This window comes from Anarrhichthys ocellatus, unplaced genomic scaffold (assembly GCF_004355925.1).
Source record: "Anarrhichthys ocellatus isolate YVR2014 unplaced genomic scaffold, GSC_Weel_1.0 scaffold8, whole genome shotgun sequence".
Lineage (NCBI taxonomy): Eukaryota > Metazoa > Chordata > Actinopteri > Perciformes > Anarhichadidae > Anarrhichthys > Anarrhichthys ocellatus.
In genome coordinates this window covers 2,158,863-2,183,314 of record NW_022280038.1, presented here as the reverse complement: position 1 = coordinate 2,183,314, position 24,452 = coordinate 2,158,863, and the positions used below count along the sequence as shown (strand labels likewise).

Genomic DNA, 24,452 nt, shown 5'->3' with positions numbered 1-24,452 from the left:
TCTCTCTCTCTCTCTCTCTCTCTCTCTCTCTCTCTCTCTCTCTCTCTCTGTGCCAGTCTTCCTCCTCCTCTCCTCCACACCCCTCTTCTCCTTATCTCTCCTTCACTCTCCCTCTACCTTTAATTTTCTCTTTTTTCTTTCTCTCCCTCTTCCCCCTCCCCTCCACTAGACTCTTGCCTGCTCTAATCTCTCTCTCTCTCTCTCTCTCTCTTCCTGCTTCCCTCTCTGTCTCTGCTTTTTCCTCTTTTGCCCCCTCTGTTCTCTGCTCTCTGTTTTTGTCTCCTCTACTGCTTTTCCATTCTTTTAAGAAATGTTTTAATCTTGCTCAGTTTTGTCTTCCTCTTTCTCCCCCAGTTGTACTTGAATGTGTGTTTGTGTGTAGATCAGTAGGCCATATTATCCCTCATAACACACACACACAAGCCATACATGGTTAGCCCGCTGGATTAGGATGGTGTCTTTCATAGCTCCTGTGTCTCAGTCACTAGATCTAAAGGTTTGCCTTTGGACAGCCTTGATTCAGGTGGACTTCTTGTCCCAGAAACATTGATTTGTGATGAGTCTCTGTAGGAGGAAATGTTTTTGTGTGTATCCTTCATAGGGATGCTATAAAGGGCTCCTTAAAATATAAATACCTGTTTATCTCTTTCTCCTTCTATCTCTCTCGACAACCGGCTAATGTGTCAATAAAAGACACTTTTTGTCTGAGGACAGTATGCTGTAGTTTGGCTCTTGCTAAATTATTGTCATTGCCTTTCTGCCTTTAGTTTAGAATGGAGACCATTTGGTTGTAGCCCGAGGTACCTATATTGACAAACGCACGCTGTTTCAACTCCTCTTGAGCAAACCATGTTGTGTTCTCAATTGTGAAACAACTTTACCTAAACTTAAGACCAGGAGAGAGAAAAAGTCCTGAGTTCCACTTATTTGTTCCCCACAATATCGCAGAGTAGAGTGAGTCGTAACAAACTCACTTTGCTGACTATGCCTCTTCAGTCAGACATGGTGTATATTTGATGATTGCTTCCTTGCAGTGCTGATGTCTGTGCCTGTGTGTCTCTTTCTGTTCCAGGAGGAGGCGAGCCGGCGCCTGGGTAGATGTGAGCCCAAGGTAATGGCCAGGCTGGTGGACATAGGCACACAGACAGATCCAGTAGTCGTGCTGTCCCTGGCCCAGGCTGCCGTGCTAGGTCTCATCTCCCAGAATGAAGTGTTCGGCGCTACCATTGCACCCAACGGCTTTTACACCGGCGAACCCAAAGAGTCCCCCGCACAACAAGTAGACGGAGTCGACTACGAGTACGCAGACCAGCTTATCGGAGCCAACGGAGATTACCTAGGAGACAACTTGGGCGAAGACGGACAAATGCAACCCAGCTGCAGTCAGAGGAGGTGGCAGCAGGGGCCCCCTCAACATCCGGACACAAAAATGGTCGGCCCCGATCGTCACAGCCTTCAAGGCGGTGACGTGTCCTCATCCCATGTGAAAGGGGAAGTGGTGAACTCTGGAATGTCCTCCTGTGTCCACATGCTTAACAATTTGGCACCCAGAGGTGGTTTAGTGCAAGTGGATCCAGCCACCCTCAGAAGCGCCAGCAAGAACTGTACAGAGTGTGAGCGGGAAGGCTCCAGTCAGCCGCAAGCCAACACACACGTTCACCCTCCTCCTCCCCCCCAGGTCGGTCACAGAGTAGGGGAACAGGGCCACCGGGGACTGCAAGGCCAGCGCCCCATGGGGGGCCACGGTCGAGGTGGCAGAGAGGCGGAAGAAGAGGTAGAACACCAGGGGAACAACATGATGAAGCCCACACAGCAGGAGGAGGCCATCAGCAGCTACTTCCAGACCAGCGAAGTGGGCAGCTATGATTCGGCGGAAATGGGCATGGCCAGCGAGTACGAAAACGGCGGCAGCCAGAACATGATGTGGACCGACGGGAGCGCAGGAGCACCGCACCAGCAGCCGCCGCACCCCCAGCCTCCCCGTCGGCACGGCGGCCGCCGAGTGGACCGGCTGGATATCAACATCCAGATTGATGAATCTTACTGTGTGGATGTGGGAGACGGTCTGAAGCGCTGGAAGTGCCGCATGTGTGACAAATCGTACACCTCCAAGTACAACCTGGTCACGCACATCCTGGGCCACAACGGCATCAAACCACACGCCTGTCCGCACTGCGGGAAACTCTTCAAGCAGCCCAGTCATCTTCAAACCCACCTGCTGACCCACCAAGGCACGCGACCCCACAAGTGCACCGTCTGCAAGAAGGGCTTCACCCAGACCAGCCACCTGAAGCGGCACATGCTCCAGCACACCGACGTGAAGCCCTACAGCTGCCGCTTCTGCCGCCGCGGCTTCGCCTATCCCAGCGAGCTGCGAGCCCACGAGGTGAAGCACGAGCGCGGGCGTTGCCACGTCTGCTCGCAGTGCGGCATGGAGTTCCCCACCTACGCGCACCTCAAACGCCACCAGACCAGCCACCAGGGGCCACACACCTTCCAGTGCACCGAGTGCAACAAGTCGTTCGCCTACCGCAGCCAGCTCCAGAACCACCTGCTGAAGCACCAGAGCCCGAGGCCTTACACCTGCTCCCAGTGCGGCCTGGAGTTTGTGCAGCTACACCACCTGCGTCAGCACTCGCTCACTCATAAGGTACGGACACTTCCTGAATGCTCTAGTTACAAACACACTATAGATATTACCTGCATAAATTAGACCGTTAAGGATTTTTCTTTTGTCGCGTAAAAGAAAAGGAGAGTAGAGAGCAAATGCTATCGGATCAGCTGAGGGAGGCTACCACACCTCTGCTTGTCTTCTGTCCTTCACCCACTGAGATCTGTGTGAAGTAGACGTGTAAGAGCACTTACCCTGGCAGGCATCCATACTCTGGACTCTTACTGTCCTTTTGTGTCTTCGTCTAACTTTTGTCGTGACTAAAACTTCTTTGGCATTTCTGAGGTCAGAATAGAAGCAAGTAAAAACAGCAAAAGGCTATATACGGTATATGACTGTTTTTTTTGCATGCAGTCACCCTGCATACAGTTAATCAGCCATTCCCTATTCAATAGAACCAGCTCCAGGATGTGTGTTCTCGGGGGAATTGAGTTTCCAGCTTCGAAAAAAGGATTATTCATGTTCACAACAAAAAAAGAGGACAGATCTGTTGCAGGATAATTCTCCTACAAGCTGTGAAAAGAAATCCCTCTCACTTAAATATATGTTTTAATCAAGGAAATGAGAATAGATACGTCTGTCACACAGATTTGATTCTGAACATCCACAATAGAGAGCGTCTTCATGTAGTCCTCATAGTCTCCATCTGAATGAAATGTCTGTAATTGCTCAGTACCCCCTGACTACTCACTCTCACACACACACACACACACACACACACACACACACACACACACACACACACACACACACACACAGGGGTGAGGGAGAGAGAGATGAAAACACAATTGATTTGATATTACCACAGGACCGTCCTCTCCTCTATTCTCCCTCAGTTTACAAATATGCCACGTGAGTTCTTGACATTTCCCTGTTTGCAAATTGCCAGACTTTTACTTCGAGTTGAAATGCAGAATTCCTGCGGATTTACCTAAATTTGATTACTTCCAGGGGAACAATAACCCTGAGCCACACTCGTCATGTAAATGAGAGAGCCAGTCGAATGTTCTCTTTTGTATTTGAGCCTGCTGTCTGTTCACTGCTCCCCCTGGTGGACCACCGCAGCACAACACATTTCTTGTGCAGACAGTGACAGTCCTACCAGATTTGTCTGCTTTTACAAACGCAGTCTCTCGACCCACTGGCGACCTTTTTAATACGTATTAGTTCTTCTCAATAAACCAGGAACCAGTTATTCAGGCCCACTTGTTTGTCTGCCGTCATAGACTGCGGAGTGAAGTGCGTAATGCAGCAGCACATTCATTTAGACGAGCCTCAAGGCCTTAGATGTTGTGAATTGTCTGCTCTTGTGACCTGCTTCTCGATGGCTACACATTTCCTGTTGCATGTGGTTGAGGATATTACTGGAACAGAAGAAAGACGGGCGGCAAGGGACTGTTGTAATCTCTCTTGGTACACCCAAAATGGCTGCTGTGGATTTTGATATGGTCAAACTGATGGGCAACATCTTCCAGGCAGGATGTGAATATCATCACGTTACCAAACCGACGTCCCAGACAAACGCTTGCTGTTTGCCATCATAGCCCTCTGTTACCCCTCCCCTGTTGTTCTGTGGATGACAGTAGATATTAAGTCACAATAGCACAAATTAGTTGTGAAAGTTTGATACTGGGCGCTCCCCAACATTAAATTAAATATACCCAATTTAGATAGATGAGTGTCACTGTTCCAGGGATATAGGAACCCATGTTGATGGGGCATTCTCCTATATTGGTGATACAATAGGGTTAATGGAAGTTAACTGCCTTCGTGAGCTGTGTGCTATCGCTGCAGCTCCAATTGCAGACCATGTTGATAAGCCGGCCAAACTACAGTAAATAGCATCCCGTTGTTCTCAGACATCACCAGAATGCACTTCTCCCTTTCACCTGCTTTGCCTCAGTCTCTCCCTCAGCTTCCCCCTTTCAAACCCTCTCGCAGCTCCTGCTCACAGATCCAAATGCTTTAAAGTTAATCCACTTCTGTCTCAATATTACCAGGGGAAATAAATGCAGTGCACGTTGCCATATTTTAACGATTGACCCATTCCTTCTGTTTGGACTCCGGTAGGGAATGAAAGGCCACAAGTGTGACGTGTGCTCGCGGGAGTTCACCCTGTCTGCCAACCTGAAGAGGCACATGCTCATCCATAACAGTGTCCGGCCCTTCCAGTGTCACGTCTGCTTCAAGAGCTTCATCCAGAAACAGACCCTCAAGACCCACATGATCGTCCACCTGCCCGTGAAGCCGTTCAAATGCAAGGCGAGTATTTGAACTTGATTCAATTTTTATTCATAAAAAAAAATAACATTCTGGGTGATAGCATTAAGTGGAAGATTTTTTTTCTAATTAATTTCAGTGTGAAATGAGATGTGATGATGCATTTGAAGTTCAATTTAATGTAACAGGATTATGTGAGGAGGAGAACATTTTCTCAGGGATAATGCGCTTTGATATCAGCGGGTTTGCTTCAATGAAATTCAAATTCTCACCGTGGAAGAACAGCCCAGTAAGCTTTGAGGCAACTGTCATCAGGCAGGATGTTTTCATCAGTAACTGCCATCTACGAGTAGCTACCTAGACGCATAACTTTTAAATTAGATTCTTAATTGTGTTCATCAATGTCAATATATTTTTTTTCTCCCCCCCCCCCCAGGTATGTGGCAAGTCTTTCAACAGAATGTACAACCTGCTGGGCCACATGCATCTCCATGCTGGCAGTAAGCCCTTCAAGTGTCCTTACTGCACCAGTAAGTTCAACCTGAAGGGAAACCTCAGCAGGCACATGAAGGTGAAGCATGGCATGGAAGTCTCACCAGAAGGACAAGGTGAGGCCCGCTGCACACGTCGTCACACATTTTCCTTTCACTGGTATTCATCCGGTGAAGGTTGATCGTATGTATGTGACTCTCTGAATATACACCTCGCCTGCTACCGGCCCGGTCTGAGCTGTAGAACGTATACACACACATGCAAGAAGACTAAACTTATTTCTATAAAAATGGTATTTGACAGATAAATCAGTTTTTTTTCAGGATCCATTGTCTTGCTTTTCATACAGGCAACAATAGTACCAACGGCTCTTTTGTTGTTGTGTTGTGTTGTCCACATCAGGATGTAATATGTTTGCAGTTACTGCGACATTAAGTCTTGCAGGAATGCGTAAAAGGCCTTAAACTATTTTCTCAATCAGCTTCTCGTCTGTGCGATGGCGATCCTACACGATCGCACAACTTTCTGCCAAACATGAGAGATTTCTGTATTTATTTATGTTTTCTTTATGATCATCTCACTAGTGTTGAGGTGGACGAAAAGGTGACGTATCAACTTTTCAATCAGAATCTGATGACAGTTTTGGGATTGCCTTCTTATGGTGCCAGGCCACTGTCAATCAAATCTGAGCAATTCTCTCCCGCGCAGTTTTGATGAAGCAGGTTAGCTGAGTTTTTTAAGTGTTAGACTAAGTTTATATGACTAAGAATGACATGATTTTTTTTGTAATCACGCATATCTAATGGTAAAGAGAATGGCTTAGGATGTGTGATAACAATTTTAGAGGCTTTGAGTTGATGCGGGAAAAAATACATTTAAAAGACAGAGGTTTTTGTTTTGTAGCACAATCATGAAATGAATAATTCCTTAATGTGTTTCATTCAATGCAAGAAGCCATAGCTTTAAACAGTACAGTAATAGAACAGTGTGTAACCCTAATAAACCATGTTGTCCCATTACGTTCTTCAGCATGGTGACACTGATTGTACTTGGTGTAAGGAAAGGCAGCTTTGTTAATGCACTTTTATAAAGCTTTTGTTTTTGTTTTTCTCCAGATGTTCTTCCAGAAATGGATAACCAGGGGGAGTATGAAGGACAGAACTTCAGCTTTACATCACAAGACAATATGGACAATGGTGGCTCCCAAAACCTCACTAAACTCACTACGGCAAACATGGACGACATGGAGGAGTATTACAATTTCGGGAAGGATACAAGCAGCTACACAACACCTTGAGTGGTGATGAACCGGAGAACATGCTTCGGGGGGGGGGGGGGTTGTCAAAGCTTTGGGAGACACTTTGGACGGGGTTTTCTTTTTTGGTTTGGCCTCCTTCCAGAAGAGCCAGAACTGAACCGCCTCTGATGGGAGGCCAGGAAGGAGACGCACTTCAAAGGAGACGTTTCTGTTGCTGATAGCAGAGACACTGAAGCTGTTGACGCTGGTCTGGAGCTCCTTTTTTTTGGGGATTACTACGCTAAGCGACTCAAAGACTCTCGCCGGCGGACAGTCGAATCTGTATGTTGTGTGTATGTGTCAGTTATTTGAAGAAAACAAAAAAAAAAAAAGTTGCAGATCCATCAGTTACATTTGATGTGATAGAAATCTGTTTACCATTTTGCCATTCACAACCAATGTATGCCCTTATATTTTTGTCTGAAAGTGCCAGCTAGATACATTTGCAACTAAGCTTCCACCGTGTCAGCTATTTACTCACTGTATATCGAACCTTTGATACATAGTCACAACATTATTCATAGGTTTGAATGCTCTTACTAAACAGTTCCTAATTGTAGTTACCCATTCCTTCCCGGCCCCTCAGTTTAAACAGGTCTTACCGGGGCACTTAGTACCAAAGTTGCAACTGTCCCGTGTCAGCTGATGCCAGAAAAAAAAAAAAACAATGTTAGCGACACGCGAAGCCCCGTCACTGTACAGATGATTCGGTTCTGCAACAGACAATGTGTTTACCCACCGTTTTCTGTCTCACATGGTTTAGCATAACATTAATAATCTATTCCGTGTAGTGAATATACTGCTCAAAGCTTTCGAATTACCCAGTGAACAATACAAAGCACTTTTTTTATTGAGACCTGCCATTTTTCTGTGAGAGTGAACTCGTTTGCCTCAAGGAGAACAGCTGGGGGGGGGGTAATCTTCCAAACCCTCATTAATGGCAATATTATTAAACACAAACGGATATGCTTTCTCTGTAGTTATTTCCTTGATATGGATATTTCACAGTTGTCAGTTTAAATGTGAATTGAAGAATTGTGCAGCTTGTGTGGAGAATGAGCAGTATGGGGTTTGTTGTTGTTTGTAGTTCCAGCACTCTTTAATTCTGGGCTGTTTTCACTTCGCTTTCAATTCACTTAATTCAGAAAGATATTTCCCCACTCAATGGGGAACAGAACACTGAGAGTGGATATCCAATCTGTAGATTTAGAAAGAAGAAAAGGTCCAGATTACATGTTGTATGATTGAATTGAAAGTGGACTGACTCTAGTTCTGTTATTCATAATTCTGTTTTGGGGAAGACAGTCAGCTCCCCCTGTCCTGCCATGCAGGTCAGCCTTGATATGCACATTAAACCAGAGGGACGGTCTGCAGGACTGCTTCTTCTTTGAGATGAGGAATATCAAACGGAGACCTCATGGAAATTGACCATGAATTATTTAATAAAGGTTCTCTAGTTTAAATGATGGAGACTGGTGTTTTAATCTGTCACTGTTTTGGGGGGGGGGGGGATCCTCAGAGTTGGGTATTTTTAGCCATGCTAGCGGCTCTAGGGATGGTCCAGGCAGAAATGTCTCAGCAACTATTGAATGGACTGTCATAAAGTCTACAGTCACTCATTGTCCCCGTGGATGTATCCTCTGACTTCCTTTAGCGCCACCATGAGGCTCACATTAGTGGTTTTAAGTGATGCGTCTCAACAACTATTGGATGGATTGCCCAAATATTTAGTTCAGACATTCATGTTCCCCTTCAGGATGAATGATCCCTTTGGCGATCCCGACTTTCCCTCTACAGCCATCATCAGTAAATAAAAATACAATTCGTCCAATCATTTTGTTTATGATTGAACGCTTACAAAAGTAGTGACTAACAGAGTAGCCGCAGGAGAAAATAAGGGATTTTAACTACATAGCAAGATGGCATGTGACATTATCTAATAACATTCATATGAAGGCGATCCCTCTTCTGCATCCTGTGGATATTTGAGAGCTGTAGTTGGTTCAAATGTTGCTAATACAATTAAAGGAAGCATTGATTCCACTGTATAGGTACTCTCACTGCAATTATATAGATGTTAGTATCCAGTGCCCATCCCACTGAGGTTTAGTGGACGTGTACACGACGTCTAACTTTTAAAACCAACAGCCTCTGCTGAAGCTGTCGTTTGCGCTAATTAGCAAATGTTAGCCGGCTAACATGCTAAACTGATGCTAAACATCATTGTCACTGTGAGCATGTTAGTATACTAATGGAAAATAAGGAAAAAAAGTCAAGAAAATTGAATGAATATAAATAAACAAGGCAGATCACACATTTGATTTATTTATTAACTGTAAAGGGAGTATCCTCCCTTAATATTAACCGGTAATCACTCTTAATTTGTTATGCAGTCAGCTGGCAGGAGGTTAACGTCTTGCCTTCGGACGTGTTGCCTGTTGTGGGAACTGAGATCCAACTTTTGGGTTTCGTCTGTGGTCTCTGAAGCCTCGGTCAACTCTAGTGCAGACCCACCCTCTGTAAAATGCATTGGTTCTAAACTGTTTCACCGATGCTTTGCATTTCTCAGCAATTATACTTCCATAGGAAAGCATGTCCCAGGACGGGATTGAACAATTTGATCAGATACAACTCTTTTATGGCTGCAGATCAGATTAAGTGGGAGGTTCTTCAGCACTTCATAGTTGCATAGGAATGTTCCACCAGGAGGAAATTAAAATACGAGGGGAAAAGAGCTAATCGAAATGGTAATTATTTTGATAGAGGCACCTTGACTATTTTCTTTTGACATTTTAGTGACTGGGAGAAAGAGACGAGCATATTCCCTGGTCAGTGGTTCAGTTATAAAGTTAACTTCTGTCAAGATGTTAGAGTACCAAATGCTGTCGATTGAGAATGAACGGCAAGAACCACACACTGTCAAACTAACCGTTAAGTCAGTTTGCATGTCCTTTAATTAGATGACCAGCCGGGCCTGATGACATCCGATTCACATTTACTTCCTGAAGGTATGTTTTGCTTAAGTCTACTTTGTTTACTTGATAACAGTGAAAACCAGGTAACCTAGATTAACAGATACATAGTCTGAAGGTAAATTTAGGTGTGATTGACAATTTACCCGACACAATCTGAATTGTCCAACTGCAGCAAGCCTCAGCAGTTCTGCACCCATCAATAACTGACTGATTGAATTGGTGAGTATCATCATAGTGCAGAGGATTTGGAAAATTCATCCAATCACCCCCAAAATAATTGTGCATTTTCTGCTCCTATGTTCAGGTTAACAGCACTGAACAGTGTTGCTGATGAAGATAAGAACAGAATTACAACCAAGCAGAATTAGGAAACATGGCATTATTGTTCTTTTTTGTACACTCTAGTCCCTGAAGATACCTGCTAATTAAATGGGAAGGCATCTTCAGGGAACACTTAACAATAGCATTGATATTGATACATACACTTAAATTAGCTGGACATTTGGCAACAGGAAAAGCAGAGGACCGTGAGCACAGTTATGTGTCAGTGAGCTATACATATACAAAAATGGCACAAAAATGGCTAAATTGGTTCCTTCAAAATTGGATACAAAGATTTATACAAATGAAGGATAAAAAGTGGCTAAAAAAACATTTGGTTTTTTTTCTACATTGGCAAGTGTGTCTACCATTTGCTCAGAACTTTGTCCAAGTTGGTCCTGATAGCATCCAGGAAGTCCGATGTGTTCACATAATGTTCATTCAGCTTGCAGCTGCAAGATAAAAAGTGCAGGGGGTTTACATTTGTAATGAATTGTCATAATCTGTCCTGATGTTAAAACATTGGTAAAGGTAAAAACATAACATTACTGAGGAATCTAAAAATATAAACCTACTTGGCCAAGCCATGGATGCAGCCTGCAAGGTCTTTGGTCATCACACCATTCTCCACAGTTGTCACACAGACTTCTTCCAACATCTGGCAGAATCTGGACAGCAACAATGCAGAGTGACACATTATTTCGCTGTAAAATTGCGTAAACATTATGCTGCATGAGTAAATGACATTAGATAACGCACTTTATCAAATCAGGATTTCCGTCCAGTTTGCCTCGATGCTCCAGTCCTCTGGTCCAAGCGAAGATGCTCGCGATGGGGTTGGTGCTGGTTGATCTTCCCTGCAAAGAGAGGACACAGTTACGTTTAGTTACAGGAACGTCAACATGTCTTGTGGTTGCTTTGCATTCAGATTCATTGATGCCACTGTGGATAGAGATGTTATCGTCGCTGCCTCTCCCACCATGGACTTAAGGAATGGATTTCCTGGATATATAAAAGGTTTAATATGGCGAGTCTCATCTGTATGATCCTAAAGCACTTGTAACATAACCTGCACCAGCATTTACTATTAATGACATTGATCACTTCTGCTTTCAGACTCATTGTAGCTCTGCTGAAAACATCACAAAACTTGACTTAGCCTGTTGTCTGTGAGAAAATACTCTATACTCACCTGACAAGTTATCTAGAAATGTGAAACAAGCTGCAAAACTGTATTTAATAGTTTCTACACTGAAACACCTGCAATTCACTTTAGTTCTGCAATTCAACAATCATATTGACACAATTTCAGCCCAATTTATTATCAAACATACAGAATAAAACATTTAATCATGCTCCCTTTTACACATTTTACTCAACTGAGTCAAGTTGCAACTACTCAATCAACACTTGCAATTGAATACCGATTAAAAAAAAACAAAAAAAAAAAAAAAACGTTTTTTAAAAGCCTTGGTCCATCATCATTTCAAGAGCTCAGTAGTCTGAACAGTTTGCATGTTGGACAGTTTGCACTCCACTGGCTTCCAACATTTAAAAATAGTTCGTTATATATATGGAGAATCACAACTTCAACTACAAACTTTGTCCTAAAACTAACCTCAAACCAAGTCCCAGCCCTGAATGAGTCCTAAAGTAAAACCCGTCCCAGCGGTGTGACCCGGGGGCTCTTACCCTCTGGTGTTCGCGGTAGTGCCTGGTCACAGTGCCGTGGGCGGCCTCGGCCTCGATAGTCTTTCCGTCGGGGCACACAAGCACTGATGTCATGAGACCTAAAGAACCAAAACCTGGACACAACACACAGAAAACCCCGGCATCACAAGGCAATCGCTACTGGCAAAAACAAGCCCACACACAAAACATGAGGCGTAAAAATTAATAAAATAATGTGTCATTGTGACTGTGTGGCCTTCGCTGAGCGAGGCAATACAACAACTGCCGTCCCACCTTTAAAAAGGGAAAGGTGCACTCACCCTGAGCCAGAATGTCTGACTGCACATCTCCATCATAATTCTTGCAGGCCCAAACAAATCCTCCAGAAGACTTCAGGACCTGGGCCACCATGTCGTCAATAAGACGGTGCTCGTACCAGATCTTCAGCTTGTCAAACTTTGGCTGGTAGTCCCTGAAAAAGACAGAATAATGCTTATGTCTCCTTCACACTATTAAATTAAGCAGCCTGACCATTCCACATTAAAATTGTGGTTTGATCACCACATGAAATTGTCAAGAGTCAGCTAAATAGTTAATTCCTTAAGCAACGTAATAGAACAACCCAATGCATTACGTCTGATTTCTCATACGTCCAGAATCTTACTTCTCGAAGATGTTTTGGAAAATGTCTTTGAAGCGCCCGTCGTAGGCCTTGAGGATGGTGTTCTTGGTGCTCATGTACAGAGGCCACCTTTTCTGGATCGCGTACTGGAAGCAGCTGTGAGCAAACCCACTGATGGACTGTGCAATGAAAATTAATAAGAAAAAAGGTCCAGATTTTAAACATAATAAATCCCAACTTTACATCAAAAAAAATATAAAACAATGCACTCCCCAAATTAGCTTTACCCATTTATAATATTGCATTGATTTTTTTTGGATACTAACTCATGTAAATAAATGAAACAACAAGCCCTTTCTTACCTCATCAGTGTTGTACATTCCCAGCCCACAGCCCCCAGCGGGAAAATCATACACCTCCCACTCCCTCGGCTTGCTTCCATTGGCTGGGACAAACACCATCTTGAACTTGCCGGGCTGGTCAACAACAAAGTCTGTGGCCCTGTACTGTGAGATTAAACATATCAAACCTGGGCTGTGAGATTCTTCCTCTGTCAGTTTGGGGGCAACACACATTGGCATCCCTTACCTGATCGCCAAAAGCGTGTCTGCCGATTGTTATGCCTTGTGTCCAACCGGTCACAAGACGAGGGATGTTTTTACAGAGGATTGGCTCACGGAAAACGGTGCCACCCAAGATGTTCCTGATGGTTCCATTAGGACTTTTCCACATCTTCTTTAGCTTGAACTCTGGGAAAAAAAAAATATGCATTGAAAAGTTTTTACCATTTGAAGACCCAAAGAACAGATCCAGAACAGTTAAGAACTCCTAAAGAACCAAAAAGTATCATTACATGTATTCCTATTAACATACAACTGATTGTATTACTAATGCAGCTATTGGTTGACAATGGACTATACTGCAATGCAAAACACTTGTGGTGACCAAACTACAGGACTACAATTCCCACGCATTCTAGCCAATTAATGGAGTCGGGTGTGAACAATTTGAAGCTGGAGACGCAGACGAGGGACAGTTGTCATCCGTGTAACGTAAACCCTCAAGACGATTTAAGTTTGCTTATCATTTTATTTGGATTTAATCTTTGTGAGGCCTACTTTCAACCTTTATTTATCTTGATTAACCGCACGAGACATTCCAAAATAACCTGAAAGAAGGTGTTGAGAATATAAATATATTTATACAAAAGTGGCTTTCAGAAGGCAAGTAGAAGGAAGCCGCGACAACTGTTGTTCTACACAAAATTAGAATAGTGTAGATAGCACAGGTAGCGTATTTAAACACAATGAGTCAAACTCACCCTCGACTCGGTCCTCGTCGGGGGTGATGGTGGCACACTTGACAGCCACATTGTATTTCTTCGTTGCCAGAGCGGAGTCGATGGTGACCTGGTCGTCTGTCTGGTCACGGTAGGGCAGACCCAGGTCAAAGTACTTCAGCTCAACATCCACATTGGGCAGGATGAGCTGCACATGAAGAGATGTTGATGTGTTATTTGCACCAGGGCAACACAGAAACCACACAAAAACATGCACATGTGCAGTCTTTCTGATGATTAAACCACATTAAACACATTCAAAGGGGACCTACGGTGTCTTTATACAGTGAAAGTCTAAATCATTTGATTTACCTTCTCTTTGATGAACTCCCAGATGATGCGAGTCATCTCATCGCCGTCCATCTCCACCACCGGCTGGTCCGCCTTGATGCGCTTTGTGGCATCTGAAAAGTTCAGTTATACATGTTTTACAATGTTAGAAGGAAAGAGATTTTTTTTTATAACTTTATTTTTTATGCATTTGAACAACAAAAAGTCAGGAAATCAACACACACATTTGGTCAAACGAAACAAACATTTTCTTGAAATGTTGACCCAGCATAAACACACAAAAACATAATTCAAGATTATTTAAAGCTTGTCTCAGTCGAAACTACTGCTCTTGCATGTTTTCATTGCCTTTTGTACACTTCTTGGTTCTTGAATTAATTGTGGCTTTTTGCAATTTGAGAAGGAGCCTTTAAACTCACATCCCAGTGGGAAAGCTCAACATCGAGTGGAGAATATCTCCAACATGACATGTGACACTGTCTGATTACCAGACAACCAACGGATGACACACAACACACCTGCATTTGGTTTCACGTGGCTTTCATTACTTAGGCTACTGTAGTCACGCAGTTACTGAGAGCTCTGCCAGGCAGTGTCCTTGGGATTTTATGACTGCTTTGATAGCAGGTTTCACCTGGCAAGCCCTTTTAGTACCCGACACACACACGTGGACTCACATGTCAAGATTTATTATACACTTCATAAATCTACTTTGTGTTTGCAGTGCACATGTCCTGAGGCCTAAATACATATACGGTTTGCCCTGGGAGATTTATACAACTAATTGCTTTTCTATTCAGTATGATAAAGCTTTTTGTAGGTTTCTTACAACAACTATTGTGTTGTTTTAACTTTCTGCTCTGCCTTGAGTTTCGCAATTTGGTACCAAATCAAAAACACCGACTCTGTTTTCAGGATCGTATGTGTGATTCAGTGATGGCACTTTGCCAACCGGCAAGATCGACTACGTAGGCTACCGGTTTCCACTGACGCCTACCATTTATTTAGTAGTGCTCATTCATAAAACGCGCACACAGCCAGGTGACCACATTAATGCCGCCAACCTCACCGGAAATCTCTTAAAAAGACTTACAGTTCCTCTGTTGCAGCCGGTTATGGCAGACGGCGGCCGGTGAGAGCACAGCGGGGGTTTGCGACAGTGCAGCGGCTGTACTTCTGGTCACAGCCGTCAGAGCTTTGAGGTAACCCGCCATGGTTACTAGGAACTGATTAGTGTCGCAGACACAGTACCCTCTTTTACTTATTAATGAACGACAGACAGGTAGAGCACGGTTACGATCCGACGTAGGTGTACACGTCAGCTTGGATAGAGCACGCTTTACTCTGATTGGCCAGCAAAATCGGTTCCGGGCCAATCAGAATGAAGTATGCTCGTTGACGTAGCCGACGGTGAGTTCAGCGTGGGTATAAGGTCACTTCAACCCGCCTTCCTTCTTCCTCTTTTCCTAACCCTCACAGCAGCCTGTAAAGGTGGAAGAATACTTCTCTTCTCACACTGGTGGTGGAAGAAGTAGCCTACCTAAATATTTTTACTTGGGTAAGATTAGCAATAGCTCAGTGTAGAAATACGCCTTTAAAAGTGAAAGTAAAAGCATTCAACATGTTACTCAAGTAAAGTAGCCTGTACGAAAGTATTAGATTCTAAATACTGGCATACTTAAAGTACCAAAAGTAAAAGTGCTCATGTTGCAACTGGTAATGGAGCTCATTTTAATTAATATACTGCTGGATAGCTTGTGAATTTCCCCCTGGAGATCAATACAGTTTTATCATAATCTTTAATAATACCTAATTTATTTGTTGATTATATTTTTTGTAATATTACTTACTAATGGTAAGTACAAATAGCTCGAAATTGTACTCGCGTACAGTACTCGAGTAAATGTACTTTCTATCACTGCAAACTGTTGCATGAGGTGTGTGAATGTATTGAAAGAGAGAAGATATTCATATCAAGGGACAACAATCTTATTTTAACAATACAATTTAAATTAAAAATCCACTTTACGTGAAGCTGGATCTAAGTTGGCACCGCCATACACATTGTGCCAGAAAATAACAAAATTGCTCAAACTACGAATCACAATATGACAACGTTAAGAAACTGGATTTTCATCTTTACCAAAAATTTCTTTCTTCCCAATTTTATTGAAATCTGTTGACTGGTTTTACAGATGAACAGGACTGCAAGCATCATTTTGTTGTTGAAAAAGAAAAGCCATAATCAGTAAACATATCTCTTTATAAAATAACAGATGTATAATTCACAAGAGTGAAAACTGAGAATCCAATCAGCAACAGACCAATTAACAAAAAAAAAAAAAAATAGTAAACTTTCAATTTGGTGGGAAATTAAAAGAAGATTTCTGAAGGCACCCAAGGGGATGAGGGAGACAGAGCTTCTAAGCCTCACATTTTTTCACACATAAATTAAGGTAATAATAAACATAATACACATTATAAAACAACCTACATTCAGTAACAACTGATTTGCCACAACATCTTGTGTAATTACCGAGTATCCAGAAGAAAACCTGTGACTGTCCTTATTAACAGACATATCAAACTAAACCTGCTTTGTGTTGCACTAGAAAAATATAATAAATAACCTGCGCAAGGTTGAAAGGTGTCAATCTCATTTTCAAAACAAATCAGCACAGACATAAAAAAGGCACTCACAAGTTTGTATGACACTTGGTGAGCAGGAAAAAAAATAAAAAGGCTTCCCAAACTATCCCTTTCAACAAAAAAGGTCTGCTGAAAATACGACAAGATGTGTGCTAATCTCCAGACGCACTTATGTGTTCACATTGACAAGGTTCATCCTGTCTTTCCGAGGGCACATCAACACTACGAGTTCTAAGTGGCGGCTGCCACGGAGCCCTTCCTCTCACTGAAGAAGCTCTTGAGCATCATGACTTGACCGACGCCGATAACAAACAGCAGGACGGTTTCTCCGACGGACCAGTAGGTGACCCGCTCGAGGAGATGGTCGGCTTTTGTGCGGTCGTGTGCCTCTCTTAGCCTGTACCATGTCTGCGAGTCAGCCACCGTCTTCAGGACCTCATGAATGGCGACGCAAGACGACTCCAACTGAAAGTAGAATGATCAACGCAAATCAAATCGAGAGCACAGGAAAATGGCGTGGGGAAACGCGTACGGCAGAAGGAAGGTCACATATATGTAGACACTATCCAAAACTGCTCCTGAACAGATTCGCTTCAAACAATCCTGTCTGTAGTAAAGCATTAAATAAACTATAACTAGGGATCTACAAATGTGGGCCGATAAGGGGAATCTGAGTTGTACGCGGTGTTCTGATAAACTGTAGTGATGTCAAGCATAGAAACTACAATATTTATGAAAATGTTCTGACTCCAGTTTGTGTAAAACTGAAACAGACTGAAAGGGGGGCGTCAACAAACCTGGGTGTTTTAGGTATTGTGGGGTAAGGAGAGTACATTTAAATACTTGCAAATAAGATTCAGCCATGGTTAATGCAATATTTGCAGTACACGGCGATACTTGTCATCTTATATTCTTCCGACTTTGTATTGCAACAGCAACACAGCAATGTCCCTCAGGATAAATGAAGTTGCCTCTTAAGTTAGAACATCTCTGGCTCCACCTAGTGGACTTTAAACTGTCCCACAGCTGATTACTTACAACTTACAAAAGACAACATTATTGGCAAATAATGTCTCTTTAACCTGGCTCATACTCTAAATGTGGACATATGGATTGTAGTTTTATTCTTGTCTTTGTGTGTTTTCTGTGCACTTGCCAACCAGGAAGTGTTTTCAAGTGTTTCAAAATCAGGAAATAGGACTACACAGTATAAAAACAAATCCATAACCCTAACTTTAAGGCAAACCATGTGATTTAGTGGTTCTCTGAACACTTTAATTGTTTAAGCGTGGCCCCTTTTGAAGGGTTTCCACTGCAGCAGACAGAGTGTGAGCACCTTGTTCCTCAGACTTACCTGAGTCAGCGCTGTAGATCCAGTCATGGTCTGAATGAGAGGTTCCTCATTTCCGTGGCGGAAATCCAGGTACACAGTTTTATGTGTAAAAGTGGAGAACTCATTGCTGAAGCAGACCTTGTACACCCCCACCATAGCTGTGGTGTGAGAGAAGCTGTCATACTGCTTCTTCTTCTCATTATACAAGACGTTGTTTAGCGGATCGGTGACGAAGCAGTCCACATCATAGTTGCCTCCTGCAATGACCTGAAAGAAAACACTCATGTAAACATGTGGATGACAGAACATACGCATGCCAATACAGTTGTGCCATTGTAACGTGATGTTTTGTTGTGACATATGGATCGTGCAAGATTGAACCGGTTCATACTGGTTATGCAGCAAATAGAGCAAACCAGTTAGGTGGGTTACTTTTGGTAAGAAAACACATTTCACCAAAACAATTGTTCCTAAGTTTAAGTGTGTGATAAACTACAGGTAACGGAATTAAAGAGGGCTCAACTGTAGTTGGCAAATGGACATTTTGAAATGATAAGAACCAGAAGGAGAGACAGAACAATTTACTAGCTTAAAATATACATATGCAGCATCTTGTAAACACACACTTGTGGAAGTGATGAGGCTTTTTTTCAGAGTAACTTACTTGGAAGTCGATTTCAAACTTCACGTCTTTGTCTACTTCCTCGTAAAAACATTGCTTTTCGTTGTCAGTGAGCTCAAAGGTGAGCTCGGTCCCAAACACCACAAACACATGCAGCAGCAGACAGCTCAGTCCCAGGCACAGCATCGTGAGCGCGAGAAGAAACAGCTGAAGAGCTGCAGACAGTGTAGCACTTGGTTAGCAGTGATGCTAACAGGGTTGTAGCTCTGACGTGGCACGAGCACGAAGAACTTCCGGGGCAGGTTTGTTTATTTTATGTGAAAATAAATAAGCCCAATGTTATCACACTTAAAAATATTGTCAAACACGACACACTGTAACTCTAAATGTGAGTCAGCCTGTTTTTAAACAAGTTAAAGCCACGAGACGACACATTGCTGCGATACATCTACACCGATGTCAGAGTCAGAGCCGTTTATCTAATCCAATCAGAGCACCAGAGCACCAACCGCCATGAAGTTCAGTTTTCAAAATAAATGCCAATTTGTTTTCAAGTAAGGCAGCACACACATTACTTTTGCTTTTACAAAAAAACACCACATTTTATGAAGTAAAAACTGAGTTTTTAAAAGTCTATTTATGAGTTATTTGTTTAGCAATGTTATTTTCAAGGATTCAGATAAATGTATCCTGCATTTAAAATCTATTTAACTAAAAATACAGAAATATATGTAATGCATTTACAGAACATCCTGTTGGTTATTTAACCTATAAAATGAATGAAATTAAATGACATTTTAATTCACAAACTGATCATGTTTTGCATGTAGTCTTACGTTGAAACAGTAGAGCAGTTCAATAATTGTAGTGAAGAGTATTTGCATCAGTAGTGGAGTGGAAGTATAAAGTAGCACAACATTGAAAGACTGAAGTGAAGCAAAAGTACCTCGACATTGTATTTGGGTCCAGTACTTGAGTAAATGGTTACTTTCCACCACTGTTGTTTTGACAAATTCAATTTCCCAGTCGTATAAAATAAAGAACAATGATTACGATATGATTCATTTTAGATTAGATCGATTTTTTTTGTTGCTACAGCAGCATTTATAGGTACAGGCAAAGCAAAGCAATAACAGAGTAAAAAAATATGAAGTATAAAAATGCACAATATATACAATAAAATAGAATAATATTAAATGAACTAACTAAACAATAGTGCAAAGATTTAACAAACAAACAACAGTGTAACTGTTGTAGTTGTGGGATTGATTTGGCCAGAGGTGATTTATTGTAAACTCTTATTGCAGTGGGCAGGAATGATCTCCTGTAATTTATTTGATAAAATGAATGAAAATCAAAAATATGTCCTCAATCCAGATCACTGTAGAAGTGAACACTGCGGGTGACGATATGCTGCTTTCATTTCCTTGGGCCTGACATGTTATATTTTCATTGTGAACAGAGACAAATCAGCAGCAGTTTATGTCTTAAACTACAACAAGTTGCCGTGTTAACAAAAGGTACACATTAAACAAGAGTCTTATTCTGAAAATCCCAGTAGGTGCACACTTCCGCACAGGGAGTTGTCTTTAGGAAGAATTGTCACCTTTTTATACAGTTTGATAGCATTTGCTGTCATCCAACGAGGAGTGTGGTGTTATTCTAAACGGGCCGGTGTTTACTATTAATTTGTGATTATTGTGATTACTTTTCCACTGAAGCTTGCAGTTATTTAAATTGGTTAATAATTAACAGGCTAAAGTATGCAAAGCTACGCAGAGACAAGCGGGCACTTTTTAGAGAGTCATGCGACCGGTCTCGCTGTTGCTTTTGTTGCAGGTAAATACATTATTTCATCAGAAGGATATTGTGAATGCTAAGTTTCCTTAAATGTCAGCGCAAGGGCAGGTGATCATTACTAGCTGCTGATAATGTAGTTAATGGTATAAACTCTGTAACGCATCATTCACGAAGAACCCGTTTATTTCATCATGACATAGGCATTCATTGTGGCTGCTGCTCAGTTTGTGAATTGTCAGTGAAATAGCTACTTGAATCAGAATAGTGAAGTATTTCACTTATATAAAGATAATTTTAGTATTATTGTCACAAATGTATAAATACGCCTATTATAATCTCTTTGGATGTCGAGCCATATCTGAAATACCAAAGCAGGAGTTAAATTCGATATATGTATTCTCCTGCAAGAGTATGTGTTTTTCATGTCACATTAACAAGAACCAAGACTATAAAGAAATATATTAAGCCATGGGGGAAATAAAAAATTGATAACCACAACTGCATTTGATATTAAAGTTAATGTTTGTTTTTCTGTTAGGGGCAGGCATACTGGCCTTGCGCAGGTGGCTGGCTGGGGGAGTGTGTCGGAGCAAGGTTAGACTGGATGGAAAAACAGTCCTGATCACAGGAGCCAACACTGGCATTGGGAAGGAGACGGCCCTGGATATGGCCAAGCGAGGTAAGACCCTCACCTTCTGTAAATGTTGTTCGTTGTTATGTTTTGTCGTTTTTTGTGCAGCACTTTGTTACTATCTTTAGAGTGGCTTTGGATTGACCTAAATTCCCTGCTACCGTGACTACTAATTCCTTACTACTTCCACTAGTTTAACTCTTGAACACACTGACCCTGTTTCTTATTATGTCAAGGAGCCAGAGTGATCCTAGCCTGCAGAGACATCACCAGAGCCTGCATTGCGGCTGACGAGATCCGGCAGCAAAGTGGCAACGGCAACGTGGTGGTAAAGAAACTGGACCTCACGTCAATGCGGTCTGTCAGGGACCTGGCCAGAGATGTCCGGGAGAATGAGCAACGTTTGGACATCCTCATCAACAACGCAGGTATGTTGAATTCACTGCAGGAAAAGTAATACAGTACTAATACATATAGAGGTGCAAGCGAAACTTCTTGGGGTGGGGACAGAATAAGAGCAAACTTCATGACATACTGTTTGATTTTACACTTAAAAAAAAAAAAAAACACATCACAGCTTAACAACCTGTATCAAAATTAAGTGGAATTAAAAAAAAAAAAAGCATCCTATATATTTCATATGAGCAGCTGATTTTTATGGCTGAAATTGAGCGGGCTGTATTTATTGACTTGTGTTTTTAGGCCAAAAAGTCACCTCAGTTTGGGGTCAACTGATGGTGGACCAAGAGGTTGTATATTAAGTTTTTATGTTACGTTTATCTGTTGATTTTTAGGTGTCATGATGTGTCCTAAGTGGAAGACTGAGGATGGCTTTGAAATGCAGTTTGGTGTCAACCACTTGGGACATTTTCTCCTCACCAACTGTCTTCTTGACCTGCTGAAGAAGTCAACTCCAAGTCGCATTGTCATCGTCTCCAGTCTGGCACACGAGAAAGGTAAAGACGATACTTTGCACTTTTTGTCCATCAAATCTACTTTATAGTGAGAAATTGTATCTCTGACGTTTTACACCCCTCTTAGTGATATTACACTTTGGTTGGATATGACAGATACAACTTACATGATTGGATTTCAAAATGTAATTTCTGCTTAAGGACTACACTGGATTGTTTCTTGCAGGCAGCATAAACTTTGATGACATCAACCTTGATAAAGACTACCATCGCGAGGAAAGCTACAGGCAGAGCAAGCTGGCCAATGTGCTCTTCTGCAGAGAACTGGCTTTGAGAATGCAAGGTAGGGCCCAGTGCATGCTACTCCACACTAATACGCTGTTGATCAAAAAAGTTATCATCAATCAGATACAGTAGAGGGTTAAGTTGATGGGAAAAAAATCACCTCACACTGTCCCAGTTTTTAAATTTTCTTGAATTAACACAGTCTAAATCTCTGTATCTTTTGTTTTTGCTTTGGTGTCATGCTTTGTATTTGATTTGATGGATCTCTCTCCCTCTCATTAGACACTGGTGTGACAGTGTACAGTCTTCACCCTGGTGTCATCCGCACCGAGTTGGGCCGCCACTTGTTCCCTACTTTAGCTCTGTGGCAGAGGATCATATTAATGCCACTCCTCATGCTGATCAAAAGTCCCTACGCTGGCGCTCAGACCAGCATCTACTGTGCTGTGGACGAGAGCCAGGCCAACTCCAGTGGCCTCTATTACAGGCAAGTACATCTGCAACAACACCCCCCGGACTGTGAAGATAAACTTTATGAACTGAGTTAATGTTTGCATTTGTCTGGAATTCAGTCGACTTTGTCTGTTTTTCTCTGCCCATTGTACAATTGCAGAGAATGCCAATTAAATAATAACTTATGGCTATTAGCAATTGTGCTTCGTCAGTTTAGATTATCAGAACACTGTATCAGACTCTTAGACTCTTCTCCCCCTACTTTATTTCCTCATGCAGTGACTGTGCCCCCAAAAAGCCGGCACCACAGGCCCTGGATGATGCTGCAGCCAAGAAGCTGTGGGACCTCAGTGCTTCCATGGTTGGTCTGCCTTAAACACAACAGCCTGCTCCTACTGCTGGAGTCAGCTGCCCTGTTTACACGGGCGAATTAACCACAGCAAATTATTGTATTATCTATTCTATTGGGTAGGGGCATTGCATTAATAATGATTTGACCTGTTTTGGGTCTGAAAGATTTGCTGCCAAAGTTTTGCACTATTTAATCTCAGACTCCAGTCAGTTGTGTGGATATTTAAATGTAGGCTTATTGCTTCCTCTTTATATTATGCAAGTGATGCATTATTATGTTGAGCTTTATTGTATATCTGTGTTATGCTGCTATGTCCTTATCAAAATGAGGCAATGCTTGCTTTTTAATTGACCATTTTGGCTGATTGTCATCTGGTTGTATGCATTTGGGGGCGGCTGTGGCACAGGAGAAAGAACGGGTTGTCCTTTAATCACGAGGCTGATTGTTCGATCCCCGGCTCTTTCTGTTCGTACATCGAAGTGAGCAAGACGCTGAACCCCAAGTTGCTCCTGATGAGCAGGCCAAGGCCTTGCATGGCAGCTCCACTCTCATCAGTGTGTGAATGGGCGAATGAGCGGCAAATGTTAAAGCGCTTTGTCCAGTAAAGTAGAAAGGATGAGCAATGGCTTTTTTAACATTTTTATTATATTTTTTTATTTGGAATTCTAAAATGTCTAAAATGTTAATACTTCAAACTGCTGTTTTTATTCATTTCAACAATTGCCGACATACAGTAAAATTATTGTATAGTTTTTCTGATTAATTCTGTGTCAAATTCAATGCAGAACATTAATAGAAAACATGTAAAGCAAGCACAATATTTTCCTAAGAACTACAAGGAAAGGTAGAAGACAGTTTGAAGCGTTGGACTGTCGTCGTAGTAGTGAAGTGTTGTATGAAGGCTTGGAAGTGACCTTTTGTGTTGGCAAAGGTGAAAAGATTGTTGCACTTCAGAAGAGAGAGGATCCTCCACCAGGTTTAGAGAGGGAGTGGACGCCTCGGGGGAGAGCAGTTAGGAAGCAGCCAGTAGAACCATAAGACTCGTCAGCTTACCCTGTGTGTGCGTGTGTGTGCGTGTGTGTGTGTGTGTGTGTGTGTGTGTGTGTGTGTGTGTGTGTGGATGGATGCTGTTTGTTGTATCAAGGTTGCTTTTATTCTTTGAAGAGAGAATTCAACTTTGTTCCTAGGTTATCCGAACAAACTCAAAAAGAACAAAGTGTACAACGCGGAACCATCAGCAATGTAATCATTTCTGCAATAAATGTGTGATTTAATGTCTGAAATTATTACTTCATGGCAGTTATTTACTAGTAGGTGCAGTAGCTTAAACTCTTGGATATATATTCATGGCTGTAAATGAGGAGGAAAAAAAATATCCACAACAATTTGAAACTATCCATTCAGTGAGCGGAAAGTAAGAACAGAAATGCCAAGGCTGCATGTTTGTAGGTGTGAAAATCATGTCAGTAAGTTGGTATGCATCATAAATTACTCACCTAATTTCTGTATTAGAG

General features: G+C 42.2%; 4 protein-coding genes across 5 annotated transcripts in view; 2 read left to right on the top strand and 2 right to left on the bottom strand.

Annotated features, from left to right (window-relative positions):
- The window catches only part of znf710b (zinc finger protein 710b), a 22,833-nt gene extending 14,690 nt beyond the window's left edge, over positions 1–8,143 (top strand). For both annotated transcript variants that reach the window (XM_031848589.1, XM_031848588.1), the window contains exons 2-5: positions 1,073–2,650; positions 4,742–4,933; positions 5,328–5,499; positions 6,499–8,143. In XM_031848589.1, coding sequence (XP_031704449.1) covers positions 1,115–2,650; positions 4,742–4,933; positions 5,328–5,499; positions 6,499–6,680 — 2,082 coding nt within the window. In that variant the 5' untranslated portion in view covers positions 1,073–1,114 and the 3' untranslated portion in view covers positions 6,681–8,143. The remainder of the gene's footprint in view (positions 1–1,072; positions 2,651–4,741; positions 4,934–5,327; positions 5,500–6,498) is intronic.
- An 841-nt stretch (positions 8,144–8,984) lies between these two features.
- LOC116384151 (isocitrate dehydrogenase [NADP], mitochondrial-like) lies at positions 8,985–15,210 on the bottom strand. The gene is made up of 11 exons (XM_031848582.1): positions 14,993–15,210; positions 13,921–14,012; positions 13,591–13,756; positions 12,858–13,018; positions 12,632–12,775; positions 12,312–12,448; positions 11,968–12,119; positions 11,669–11,781; positions 10,736–10,833; positions 10,552–10,644; positions 8,985–10,428 (listed from the first exon to the last, which is right to left on the bottom strand). The coding sequence occupies exons 1-11, from the start codon at positions 15,111–15,113 to the stop codon at positions 10,341–10,343; spliced, it is 1,365 nt and encodes a 454-aa protein (XP_031704442.1). The 5' UTR covers positions 15,114–15,210; the 3' UTR covers positions 8,985–10,340.
- An 838-nt stretch (positions 15,211–16,048) lies between these two features.
- tmed3 (transmembrane p24 trafficking protein 3) lies at positions 16,049–18,924 on the bottom strand. The gene is made up of 3 exons (XM_031848584.1): positions 18,546–18,924; positions 17,903–18,148; positions 16,049–17,013 (listed from the first exon to the last, which is right to left on the bottom strand). The coding sequence occupies exons 1-3, from the start codon at positions 18,687–18,689 to the stop codon at positions 16,780–16,782; spliced, it is 624 nt and encodes a 207-aa protein (XP_031704444.1). The 5' UTR covers positions 18,690–18,924; the 3' UTR covers positions 16,049–16,779.
- A 1,151-nt stretch (positions 18,925–20,075) lies between these two features.
- LOC116384152 (retinol dehydrogenase 13) lies at positions 20,076–24,221 on the top strand. The gene is made up of 7 exons (XM_031848583.1): positions 20,076–20,342; positions 20,842–20,982; positions 21,171–21,362; positions 21,729–21,890; positions 22,075–22,191; positions 22,416–22,620; positions 22,866–24,221. The coding sequence occupies exons 1-7, from the start codon at positions 20,267–20,269 to the stop codon at positions 22,960–22,962; spliced, it is 990 nt and encodes a 329-aa protein (XP_031704443.1). The 5' UTR covers positions 20,076–20,266; the 3' UTR covers positions 22,963–24,221.
- The last annotated feature ends 231 nt before the right edge of the window (positions 24,222–24,452 follow it).

What these genes read in the sequence shown, in the direction of transcription:
- tmed3 (XM_031848584.1), bottom strand. Translation starts at nt 18,689, where the DNA reads ATGCTGTGCCTGGGACTGAGCTGTCTGCTGCTGCATGTGTTTGTGGTG. An exon ending in AGTTTGAAATCGACTTCCAA is followed by an intron (nt 18,149 to 18,545) that starts GTAAGTTACTCT and finishes GTTTTCTTTCAG; the next exon opens with GTCATTGCAGGAGGCAACTA. An exon ending in GATCTACAGCGCTGACTCAG is followed by an intron (nt 17,014 to 17,902) that starts GTAAGTCTGAGG and finishes TTCTACTTTCAG; the next exon opens with TTGGAGTCGTCTTGCGTCGC.
- LOC116384152 (XM_031848583.1), top strand. Translation starts at nt 20,267, where the DNA reads ATGCAAAGCTACGCAGAGACAAGCGGGCACTTTTTAGAGAGTCATGCG. An exon ending in ACTGGCTTTGAGAATGCAAG is followed by an intron (nt 22,192 to 22,415) that starts GTAGGGCCCAGT and finishes CCCTCTCATTAG; the next exon opens with ACACTGGTGTGACAGTGTAC. An exon ending in TCCAGTGGCCTCTATTACAG is followed by an intron (nt 22,621 to 22,865) that starts GCAAGTACATCT and finishes TTCCTCATGCAG; the next exon opens with TGACTGTGCCCCCAAAAAGC.
- LOC116384151 (XM_031848582.1), bottom strand. Translation starts at nt 15,113, where the DNA reads ATGGCGGGTTACCTCAAAGCTCTGACGGCTGTGACCAGAAGTACAGCC. An exon ending in CCGGCTGCAACAGAGGAACT is followed by an intron (nt 14,013 to 14,992) that starts GTAAGTCTTTTT and finishes TGAACTTTTCAG; the next exon opens with ATGCCACAAAGCGCATCAAG. An exon ending in GAATGTACAACACTGATGAG is followed by an intron (nt 12,449 to 12,631) that starts GTAAGAAAGGGC and finishes TTCATTGCACAG; the next exon opens with TCCATCAGTGGGTTTGCTCA.